Source organism: Hypanus sabinus, chromosome X1 (assembly GCF_030144855.1).
Source record: "Hypanus sabinus isolate sHypSab1 chromosome X1, sHypSab1.hap1, whole genome shotgun sequence".
Taxonomy (NCBI): domain Eukaryota; kingdom Metazoa; phylum Chordata; class Chondrichthyes; order Myliobatiformes; family Dasyatidae; genus Hypanus; species Hypanus sabinus.
Window position 1 is genome coordinate 36187862 of NC_082738.1, and position 12506 is coordinate 36200367.

The 12506-nt window shown below is 48.3% G+C and overlaps 1 protein-coding gene across 2 annotated transcripts in view; it reads left to right on the top strand.

Annotated features, from left to right (window-relative positions):
* LOC132384823 (transcription factor CP2-like) overlaps window positions 1–6843 on the top strand; it is a 68430-nt gene extending 61587 nt beyond the window's left edge. For both annotated transcript variants that reach the window (XM_059956378.1, XM_059956379.1), the window contains 3 exons: window positions 679–821; window positions 5063–5114; window positions 5985–6843. In XM_059956378.1, the coding sequence (XP_059812361.1) occupies window positions 679–821; window positions 5063–5114; window positions 5985–6022 (233 nt within the window). In that variant the 3' untranslated portion in view covers window positions 6023–6843. The remainder of the gene's footprint in view (window positions 1–678; window positions 822–5062; window positions 5115–5984) is intronic.
* Window positions 6844–12506: the final 5663 nt, after the last annotated feature.

A 12506-nucleotide genomic window follows, 5' to 3' on the forward strand; every position in this document is an offset into this window, starting at 1 on the left:
TAAAAATTGAATATTATCAGCTTAAACTCCCTCAGTCGCAAAAAGGCTGAGACTCCACCCCACCTCCACCATTCACATATTGAGCCCACTTACACGAAATTGGTCACAGTGAGTGTGAGGTGAATTGTGAAGAAAAACAGAAAGTGAGGGAGAATCTGTACCCCTGTAAGTGGTAGAAAACAGACTCCAGTCTACAGACACAAGGTATTCTTCAGATGCTAGAAATCTTGGGGAACACACATAAAATGCTGGAGGAACTCAGCAGGTCAGGCAGCGTCTACAGAGAGGAAGCTTGAATAAGAAGGAGGGGGAGGGGTAGGAGTACAGGCCAGCAGACGATAGGTGAGACCAGGTGAGGGGGAGAGAGGGTGGGGTAGGTGAGGGATGATGAACTGAGAAGCTGGGAAGTGATAGGTGGAAAATGTACAGGGTTGATACCTTCCCTTTCCCTATCTTCTTATTCTAGGTTTTTTCCCCTTCCTTTCCAGTCCTGATGAAGAGTCCCGGCCCGAAACATCAGCTGTTTATTCCTCTCCATAGCTGTTATCTGACTGGCTGAGTTCTTCCAGCATTTTGTGTGTGTAATTCAAGTCCAGTAGATTTAAGTTTATGTCCGTTGCTAGGCTCGTGACATTCTTCTGATGGATTCACTCACTCTATCTTCTTCCCTCCTGGCAGCATACAAGGAAATCTACCTGGAGGACTTAACAAAAGCTGAACTAACTAAAAAGCTGGCAGCCCTGTTCAGCATCTCCCCCAACGAGATCCTGCAGATCTACCGACAGGGAGTTGCTGGAATCCACATCCTGGTCGGGGACCAGGTGAGTTGTTGAACACTGACTGAGGAGGAACGAGACATTGTCTCACAAATAAGTCATGGATGCCCATAACCAGACCCATAATTCCATTCATTTATAGGGCTTTTTTGGGATACCTTTTGAGATACTGGCATCGCTGACAAAGTCAGTATTCATTGCCAATCCCTGACTGCTCCTGAGGGGGTTGTATGAAATGTCACATTGAACCATATGACCATAAAATTTGGGAGCAGGATTAAGCCACTCTGCCCATCAAGTCTGTTCTGCCGCTCAATCACAGTAGATTAGCACAGAGTACTGCAGTACACAAATATACCATTCGACTCATCTTGCTCATGGTAACCCGATACTGGTACGGGAACTGCACCAACCTTGATCGGTTGGCACTGCAGAGAGTGGTGCGGGCAGCCCAGCACATCTGTGGATGTGAACTTCCCTCCATTGAGGACATTTACAGCAGCAGGTGCAGAAGGAAGACCTGGAAAATCATCGGGGACACCAGTCACCCACCCAACCATAGACCATTTCAGCTGCCTCCTCTGGCAAACGGTACTGCAGTATTAAAGCCAGGACCAACAGCCTACCGGATTGCTTCTTTCTACAAGCCATTAGCCTTTTAAGTTCACATGTCTGTACATTGCAACAAAGTCATAACACAAAGATTTTTACTCCCTCATGTTCTGGGATGGATGTAAGATTTAAATAAATTCTAATTCTAATTCTAAAGTTCTAATTCTAATTCTAATTCTACTGCCTTGTCCCATCTACCTGCACCTGGAACATATTCTTCCAAAACATTTTCAAGTACCTATCCAAACATTCCTTAAGTGTTACGAATGAACCCACATCATTCCACACTCTGAGTTAAGAAGTTTGCCCTTAAATATTTCACCTTTCACCCTTGGCCAATGACCTCTAATTCTTGTCTTACCCTACCTGAGGGGGAAAAGTCTGCATGCATTCACCCTAGCTATAGCCTTCATCATTTTGTATACCTCTATAAGATCTCCCCTCATTCTCCAGGGAATAAAATCTTAGCCTATTCAACCTTTCCCTGCAACTCAAGTTGTCAAGTCCAGCAACATCCTTGTAGTTTTTATGTATACTCTTTCGAGCTTATTGATACCTCTCCTGCAGGCTGGTGACCAGAGCTGCTCACAATACTCTAAATTCAGCCTCACCATCTTATACAACTTCAATACAACATCCCAATCCTGTACTCAGTGTCCTAATTAATGAAGGCCAGTGTGCCAGAAGCTCTCTTTATGACCCTATCAACACTTCCTCAGAATTACGGATCTGTATTCCCAGATCCCTTTGTTCAACCACATTCCTCAAAGTAAATTTATATCAATCTGTATAAACTCAGTGGCCTCTATATTAGGTATCTCCTGTACTCATTAATGCAAATATCTAGTCAGCCAATCATGTGGCAGCAACTCAGTGCATAAAAGCATGCTGACATGGTCAAGAGGTTTAATTGTTGTTCACACCAAAGTTCAAAGTATGTATATGTCACCATATACAACCCTGAGATACAATTTCCTGTGGGCATTCTCAGCAAATCTATAGAAAAATAACTATAACAGGATCAATGAAAGATCAACCAGAGTGCAGAAAACAACAGACTGTGCAAATGCAAAAATAAATAAATAGCAATAAATAATGAAAACATGAGATAACAAGATGAAAAATCCATAAACTGAGATCATTGGTTGTGGGAACATCTCAGTGGATGGGCAAGTAAGTGAGTGTAATTATCCCCTTTTGTTCAAGAGCCTTATGGTTGTGGGGTAATAACTGTTCTTGAACTTGGTGGTGTGAGTCCTGAGGAGACCAAACATCAGATTGGGGAGGAAATGTGATCTCAGTGACTTTGACTGTGGAATGAAGGTTGGTGCCGGACGGGGTGGCTTCAGGATCTCAGAAACTGGGATTTTCAGCACAACAGCCTCTGGTGTTTACAGAGAATAGTGTGAAAAACAAAAAAAACATCCAGTGAGGGGCAGTTCTGTGGGTGAAAGCGCCTTGTTATTGAGAGAGGTCAGAGGAGAATGGCCAGACTGGTTCAAGCTGATGGGAAGGCGACAGTAACTCAAATAACCCCGTTTAACAAGAGCATCTTGTTAAGAAGAGCCTCTCTGAATGCACAGTACATCAAACCTTGAAATGGATGGGTTACAGGAGCAGAAGACGACTAACGTACAGGAGGTACTTAATAAAGTGACCACTGGATGTATGTCACTACATACCACCTTGAGATTCATTTTCTTGCATGCATTTACAATAGAATTTATGAAAAATTATACTCAGTGCCCTACCAATCACTGTGCAAGTTTTATCCTGGTTTTTCCTTCCAAAATGCAACCCCTCGCATTTGTCTACATTAAGTAGGGTTTTTTAAGGATTTAGGCCCCACAACAATAAAGGAACAGAGATGACCTTCCATAATGATGTTATGCACGAAATGGGAGGTGAGGACCTGGATAAAATCAATGCCACTAAAGAGATAGTGATGAGCAAACTCGAGGGCCTGAAGGTAGATAAGTTCCTTGGTCCTGATGGGATGCATCCCAGGGTGCTGAGAGATTTGGCGGAGGTTATAGTAGTCGTGTTGGTAATCATTTACCAAAATTCTCTAGACTCTGGGCAGGTCCTGGCAGATTGGAAGACAGCAAATGTCGCACCACTTTTTAAAAAAGGATGTAGGCAAAAGACGGGCAACTATAGGCCAGTTACTTAACATCTGTAGTTGGGAAAATTCTTGAAGCTGTCATTAAGGAAGAAATAGCGAAACATTTAGAAGGGAGTGGTTCCATTAGACAGACACAGCATGGATTCAGAAAGGGCAGGTCCTGTTTGACAAACTTACTGGAGTTCTTTGAGGACATAATGAGTGCAATGGATAGAGGGGAACAGGTGGATGTCATATACTTGGATGTCAATAAGGTGCTGCACAAGAGATTTATAAATAAGATACGGATACATCGAGTTGGAGGAAGTGTATTGGGATGGATAGTGGATTGGTTAACCAATAGAAGGCAGAGAGTTGGTATAAATGGGTGTTTTTCCGGTTGGCAGTTATCGGTGAGTGGGGTGCTGCAGGAGTTGGTGCTGGGCCCGCAGCTGTTTACCATTTACATTGATGATTTGGAAGAGGGGACTGAGTGTAGTGTAGCAAAATTTACTGATAACACTAAACTGAGTGGAAAAGCAAATTGTACAGAGGATGTGGAGAGTCTGCAGAGGGATACAGATAGGTTAAGTGAGTGGGCCAAGGTCTGGCAGATGTTGGTAAAAGTGAGATCATCCACTTTGGAAGGAATAACAGAAGAGCAGATTATTATTTAAATGATGAAGAAATTCAGCATGCTGTTGTGCAGAGGGTCTTGGGAATGCTTGTGCATGAATCACAAAAAGTTGTCTTGCAGGTACAATGGGTTATTAAGGCAAATGGAATGTTGGCCTTCATTGCTGGAGGGATTGAATTCAAGAGCAGGGAGGTCATGCTGCAACTATACAGGGTACTGGTGGGGTCACACCTGGAGTACTGTGAGCAGTTCTGGTCTCCATACTTGAGGAAGGATATACTGGCTTTAGAGGCAGTGCAGAGGAGGTTCACCAGGTTGATTCCAGAGACGAAGGGGTTAACCTATGAGGAGAGATTGAGTCGCCTGGGACTATACTCTCTAGAATTCAGAAGAATGAGAGGGGATCTTATAGAAACATACAAAATTTTGAAAGGATAGATAAGATAGATCTAGGAAAGTTGTTTCCATTGGTAGGTGAGACTAGAACTAGGGGACATTGGCTCAAGATTCAGGGGAGAAGATTTAGGACGGAGATGAGAAGAAACTGTTCTTCCCAGAGGGTGGTGAAGCTGTGGAATTCTCTGCCCAGGGAAGCAGTTGAGGATTCTTCACTAAATATATTTAAGAAACAGTTAGACAGGTTTTTACATAGTAGGGGAATTAAGGGTTATGGGGAAAAGGCAGGTAGATAGAGATGAGTCCATGGCCAGATCAGCCATGATCTTATTGAATGGCGGAGCAGGCTCGATGGGCCGGATGGCCTACTCCTGCTCCTATTTCTTATCTTCTTATGTTGATATGATATCTGATGTGGAAGGGAACCTGCAAGAGAAACGATTCCCTTAGACCTGATGCCTTGTCTAATGTGACCAGAGAACAACATCCAGAGAACAACATGTGGGGATCTCTTCACATTTTACTTCTCTTTTACAGATGATTCAGAACCTCCCAGATGAATCCAGCTTCATAATTAACTCATTGAAAGGTAAGTGATTCAAGGCCTACATTACATTAGTGAGATCAGCTCCCTCAGCCAGAGTACATGAACAAGGTTGTATCCCATAATACTCAAAGTGTGTACTTGAAGGCCTACAATTGCACAGCGGTCAAGTTAATGGATAAGTATTCTCCAGTTTGAGAAGGGAGGGCAAGAGAAGGAAACCAGATTCAGATTTATTCACCACATGTATATCAAAACATAGAGTGAACTGCGTCATTAACTACCAGCATAAGCTAAGGATGTATCCCCACACATTCCAGCATCAACATAGCATGACCAGTGTTCAACACAACAACAGAATAAAGCAAGGCAACAACAGTAACACAAACCCCCTTCCCACCCACTTACTTACACACACACACAACAAACGGGCCTCTAGTCCTTGGGCCTGGACTCACAGATATTGGGCCTCAAACCTCCAGCCTCTGTCCGACTCCTAGATGTGCAAACATCAAGCCGCCAATCTAAAGTCCCTGATGCAGACTCACAGATATCATCTTTGGGCCACTACCTCCGGACTCGCCGACTTCGATCTTCATTTACAATCTTCTAATATACAGTAGAAAGCAAGCTAACATAACCCAGTGGAGTCACAAGGGGCTGCAGATGTTGGAAGGTGGAGCAAGAAACAATCAGCTGGAGGAAGTCAGCAGGTCAAGCAACATCTGCTGGAGGAAACAAATTGTCAACGTTTCAGGCCAGCACCCTGAATCAGGATGAACATTGACAATTTCTTATCCCACAGATGCTGCTCGACCTTCTGAGTTCCTCTAGGAGATTGTTTCTTGCTCCAGAATAACCCAGTCTCCACGGCGTCATTCTAACTCTCTGAGAGCTTTTTTGTTTCCCTTACAGTGGACAGCCTGGGTGGATACTACATGATATTAAAATAGGAGCTTTGCCTCTGAAAATGGAACCAACGGAGTGAACATATGAAGCAGCGAACAATTCTTTGAAACTCATAGCACAATCCAATATTGTAAACCAGTGCCTCCTCCTGAACAGAACACTGATTAGTACGGAATGGCTCACCTCAAACAATATTTGGGATACAAGTCTGTGCCTGATGACACCTTGGGTTCTTGCAAAATGCATTTTTAAACCCTTCACTGAATACAAGACCAAACATTTAGATTAACTTCTTAAGATGACTGGCTTTCCTCCAGCTATATTTGTTTCCATGCATTGTTTTCATTGCATTGAGGATGTTCTCATATGAGTCCTTCCTCTAGATGTTGGAACAAAATATCTCAGCACTCGTGACCCCTTCATTCCTACAACACCTTCTGGTGTCTCACTAGATTCCATCCATCCTTTGCCCTTATACCTACATCTGTGATCTGAGTTTAGCAAGACACTAGTAATGAGGCTCAATAATGATGCAAACTTCTTTGAAGGTGGGGAACAAACCCAACAATGCCAAAACGAAAAATAATTAAATAAGATTAGCATCATTGTCCTTGAATACATGCTGGATATAGGTTAAAAGGGTGTGGGAACCAACATTGCTACTGAGATCCTCCCATAGGTTTTCCTGTTACACAGGAACTGTGCAAGACCTCAGCTAGTTTCCAACATTAACATCAATGTAGTCCCTTGCAGATATTTCTCTTTTAAGCATTGTAAAATGTTTTATACAAGCAATGTGAAATGGCAGGTTTTTATACATGTGCTCAAAAATATGAATAAAGATAGTCCATGTCAAGTGTTCTGACTTTTTGACAACTGGGGTTACTGAGTCTGCACCAGTTTGTTCAGTGTAAAAAAATGCTGAGAGACTCTCATTATGTTTCACTCAGCACACACAAAATGCTGGAGGAACTCAGCAGGTCAGGCAGCATCTATACAGAGGAATAAACAGTCGACTTTTCAGGCCGAGACCCTTCTTCAGGACTGGAAAGGCGGGGGAGAAGAAGACAGAACTTTTTTCTGTTCGTTTGTTTTTTGTGTTTATGATTTGCTGTTCCATTGTGTTGCTTCTTCAAATTATAGCTACTCTGAAGAAGTTTAAAGCTTCCCTTTGATGGCATTTCAGTGAGACCCATTCTAACTGCTTCCCCTAGGATCTCTGCTGCTGTTCTGGCTTCTCCCTTCTTTCTTTCTGGTCTTGATAAAGGATCTCAACCCAAAACATTGACTTAATTCCTCCCCATAGATGCTGCCTGACTTACTGAGTTCTTACAGTGTTTTGTGTGTGTTAATCTAGATTTACAGCACGTTTATTCTTTGAAATGTAGAAAATTGAGTGGAGATTTGATAGAGGCATACAAAATCATGAGGGGTATAGATAACATGAATACATGCAGGCTTTTTCCACTGAGGTTGGATGAGACTCCAACTAGCAGTAAGTGTAAGGGGTGAAAGGTGAAATATTTAAGGGGAACATGAGGGGGAACTTCTTCAATCAGAGGAAGTGATGGTTGCAGATTTGATTTCAACACTTCAGAGAAGTTTTGTTAGGTACATGGATGGGAGGGGCATGGAAGGCTATGGTCCCACTGCAGGTCGATGGGACAAGGCAGATTAATATTCGGCATGGACTAAATGGGCCAAAAGGCCTGTTTCTGTATTTTAGTGCCCTTTGAATCTATGACTCTACTTTCAGAATGTCTTGTGTTTATCACTTGGGTGTGTTTTTTTTTCTGTAGTCCACCTCCCTCACTTACCTTCAACTGCCCTTCCTGTTGAACATCTTTATGAAAGAAGACCAGTGTGTAGTGGAACTGTATAAAACTATGGTTAGGCTACATCTAGTGTATTGCTTCCAGTCCTGGTCACCACACTTAAAGAAGGATGCAAAGATTCTTGCGAGTAATCTCAAGATTTACTTCTGTGCTGTAGTGCTCTACCACTCTAGCAAGCTTACGAGCATTGTCCCAGAGACTTTAACAACACAGTTAGGTTGGAGAAACGCACACAAAATGCTGGAGGAACTCAGCAGACCAGGCAGCATCTATGGAAAAGTGTAAACAGTCGATGTTTTGGGCCGAAACGGATGTCCTGCCGAAGGGTTTTGGCATGAAACGTCGACCGTACTCTTTTCCATAGATGGTGCCTGGCCTGCTGAGTTCCTCCAGCATTTTGTGTGTGGTGCTCTGGATTTCCAGCATCTGCAGATTTTCTCTTGTTTCTGATTAGGTTGGAGAAGCTGGGCATGTCCTCCTTACAGTGAAGGCTGAGGAGAAATTTGTTTAAGTCCACAAAAAGTTTTACACATACAGTGGTGGGTGCCTGGAATGCACGGCCTGGGGTGGTGGTACAGACTAGATACATTAGAGATTTTTAAAAATCATTTAGATAGGCAGATGAATGTGAGGGAAATGGAAGCTTATCAACATTGTGTAGGCAGAAGGGAATAGTTAGTTGGCAAACTGAATCAAAATCAGATTTAATATAGGCATGTGGCGACCCATTTCCTGGCACATCCGAACCGGCTCACAATTAGATAACCTACGGGGGTTTGCGAGCACAGAGCTTTGGAGCCTCTGCGCCACGGGGGGCAGGTTGAGGGAGGCTTAAAAGTGAGGCTGAGGATTTCGAATAAAGTTTTTTCCTTCGACTGCAGTTACCGACTCCGTGTCGTAATTTTAGCGCTGCGTGTAGCACACCGCTACAATTGGTGACCCCGACGGTCCAAACGATTTTTGGATCAGAAATGACCGACGCCGCCTCTGTTCATGCAGTTTCGTTGAAACTGCCGGGTTTCTGGACACAGCAACCTTACCTATGGTTCCAGCAAGCAGAAGCCCAATTCCACATTCGCCAGATCACCTCAGAAGACACCCGCTACTACTACGTGGTGAGCTCCCTCGACCAGGACACAGAGGCCCAGGTCGCAGAGTTTGTACAGTCGCCCCCGGCAGACGGCAAGTACATGGAATTCAAAGCCCTGCTCCTCAGGACTTTCGGACTCTCACGGCGCGAGCGGGCTGCCCGCTTACTGCACCTGGATGGCTTGGGCGACAGACCTCCATCGGCTTTAATGAATGAGATGTTGTCTCTCGCCGACGGACACACACCCTGCCTCATGTTTGAGCAGGCATTCCTGGAGCAGCTGCCTGAGGACATACGCCTGCTGCTGTCCGACGCGGATTTCAGTGACCCCTGGAAGGTGGCAGCCCGGGCGGACTTGCTGTGGAACGCACAGATCTCCCAGCCACGCTCCCAGCAGCAAACCAGTTCAGGCCCGGCCGCAGAGCCCACCAACCCCCAGCCCAAGGAACACTGGTGCTTCTACCACCAGCGGTGGGGCGCAGAAGCCCGCCGTTGTCGCCCGCTCTGCAAGTTCCCGGGAAACGCCAGGGCCAGCCGCCGCTGATGGCTACGGTGGCTGGCCATCGGGATAGCCTCCTGTATGTGTGGGATAGAAGGTTGGGACGCCAGTTTTTGGTCGATACTGGGGCTGAGATCAGCGTTTTACCTCCGACGAGTTACGACACCCGCAGCAGGGCACCGGGTCCCCCCCTGAGGGCCATGAACGGCAGCACAGTAAGGACCTATGGCACCCGTCAGGTGCAGCTACAGTTCGGCTCCAGCCGGTTCATGTGGGACTTTACACTGGCCGCTGTAACCCAACCGCTTCTGGATGCGGATTTTTTTGCGGGCTCACAGCCTACTGGTCGACCTGCCCAGGAAGAGACTGGTCCACACCGAGACCTTTCAGACGTTCTCCCTGGGTGCAGCCCAGTTGCCAGCCCCTCACCTCGGCTCCATCACGCTGTCCGACAACGACTTCACCAGGGGCCTGGCGGAGTTCCCATCGGTTCTGGCACTGCAGTTCACAGCGGCCATGCCCCGACACGGCGTACAGCACCACATCCCGACCCAGGGACCACCCCTCCACACCTGCCCTCGGCGGCTTCCCCCGGACAAGCTCCGACTGGCGAAGGAGGAGTTCAAGAGGATGGAGGAATTGGGGATCATCCGGCGGTCCGACAACCCATGGGCCTCCCCCCTGCACATGGTGCCCAAAGCATCAGGTGGCTGGAGACCATGCGGCGACTACCGCAGGCTGAACGAGGCTACCACACCGGACCGCTACCCTGTGCCGCACATTCAGGACTTTGCAGCAAACCTGCACAGCGCACGGATCTTCTCCAAGGTAGACCTCGTCCGAGGGTACCATCAAATCCCGATGCATCCTGATGACGTCCCCAAAACGGCTCTCATCACCCCGTTTGGCCTTTTCAAGTTCCTCCGCATGCCGTTCGGCCTGAAGAATGCCGCACAGACGTTCCAGCGGTTAATGGACGCGGTGGGACAGGACCTGGACTTCACGTTCATCTATTTGGATGACATCCTCATAGCCAGCAGCAGTCGTCAGGAGCATCTTACCCACCTCCGTCAACTCTGCGCCCGACTGAGTGAGTACGGTCTTACAATCAACCCCGCCAAATGCCAGTTCAGACTCGATACCATTGACTTCCTGGGCCACAGGATTACTAAAGACGGGGCAACCACACTGCCCGCTAAGGTAGATGCGGTCTGCCACTTCCCCCGACCCACCACGATCAAAGGCCTTCAGGAATTCGTAGGTATGGTCAATTTCTACCACCTCTTCCTCCCTTCAGCTGCCCGGATCATGCGCCCCCTGTTCGCCCTGATGTCGGGTCCGAGCAAGGACATTACCTGGGACGAGGAGTCCGCCGCCGCTTTCGTTCAAACGAAGGAAGCTTTGGCGGATGCCGCAATGCTAGTACATCCCAGAATGGACACCCCTACCGCCCTCACAGTGGACGCATCAAACACGGCAGTCGGTGGGGTGCTGGAGCAGCTCATCGCAGGTCGCTGGCAACCCCTGGCGTTTTTCAGCAAACACCTGCGGCCACCTGAGCTCAAGTACAGTGCTTTCGACCGGGAACTGTTGGCGCTCTACCTGGCAATCCGGCATTTCAGGTACTTCCTAGAAGGTCGGCCCTTCACCGCGTTCACGGACAACAAACTGCTTACCTTTGCGTTTACGAAAGCGTCCGACCCCTGGTCGTCCCGCCAGCAGCGCCACCTGTCCTACATCTCTGAATACACGACGGATGTCTGGCACGTCTCGGGTATGGACAATGTCGTGGCGGATGCGCTCTCTCGCCCTACCGTTCATGCCCTTTCCCAAGGGGTAGACTTTGAGGCACTGGCAGAGGCACAGCAGGCGGATGAGGAGATTCCGAGTTACAGAACCGCAGTCTCCGGTTTGCAGTTCCAGGACCTCCCTGTAGGCCCGGGTGAGAGGACCCTACTCTGTGACGTCGCCACCGGCCAGCCCCGTCCCGTCGTCCCGACAGCCTGGCGGCGCCGTGTTTTCGACTCCATTCATAACTTGGCGCATCCCTCCATCTGGACAACTGTCCGGATGGTTTCCAGCAGGTTCGTTTGGCACGGACTCCGCAAACAGGTCAGTGAATGGGCCAAAACGTGCATGCACTGCCAGACAGCCAAGGTGCAGCGGCACACCAAAGCCCCACCGCAGCAGTTCCATCCCGCCCACCGGCGTTTCGACCACATTCATGTGGATATCGTGGGCCCCCTGCCAGTGTCGCAAGGAGCGCGGCACCTCCTGACTATCGTGGACCGGTTCACAAGATAGCCAGAGGCGGTCCCGCTCACCGACAACACCTCCGAATCTTGCGCCCGGGCCCTGATCACCACCTGGATATCTCGCTTTGGTGTACCGGCCCACATTACCTCTGACAGAGGCACCCAGTTCACCTCCAGCCTGTGGTCAGCTATGGCCAGCCTTTTGGGGACTCAGCTGCACCACACAACTGCCTACCACCCACAGTCGAACGGGCTAGTGGAGCGTTTCCACCGTCACCTGAAGTCAGCCCTCATGGCCCGCCTGCGAGGAGCCAACTGGGTGGATGAGCTTCCCTGGGTCCTCCTCGGCATCTGCACAGTGCCCAAGGACGACCTGCATGCCTCGTCGGACGAGTTGGTATACGGCGCGCCCCTGGTCTCCCCGGGGAGTTCCTACCAGCCCCATGGGGGCAAAAGGAAGATCCCGCAGCAGTCCTGGGCAGACTATGTGAGAAGCTCGGTAACCTGGCCCCCATACCCACTTCACAGCATGGGCGGAACCCGACCTGCGTACCCAAAGACCTGCAGAACTGTAAGTTTGTGTTTGTACGAAGGGGCGGGCATCGGCCACCGCTGCAGCGGCCATACAAGGGGCCGTTTATGGTGCTCCAGAACAACGGGTCCACGTTCGTGCTGGACGTTGGGGGGAAAGAGAAGGTTTTCACGGTGGACCGCCTCAAACCGGCCCATGTGGACCTGGCACAACCGGCCGAGTTTCCGGCACCTCGGCGCAGAGGCCGACCTTCCAAACAGGTTCTGGCCCAGACTGTGGACATTGGGGGGTGTATCGCCGGTTCGGGGGGGGGGGGG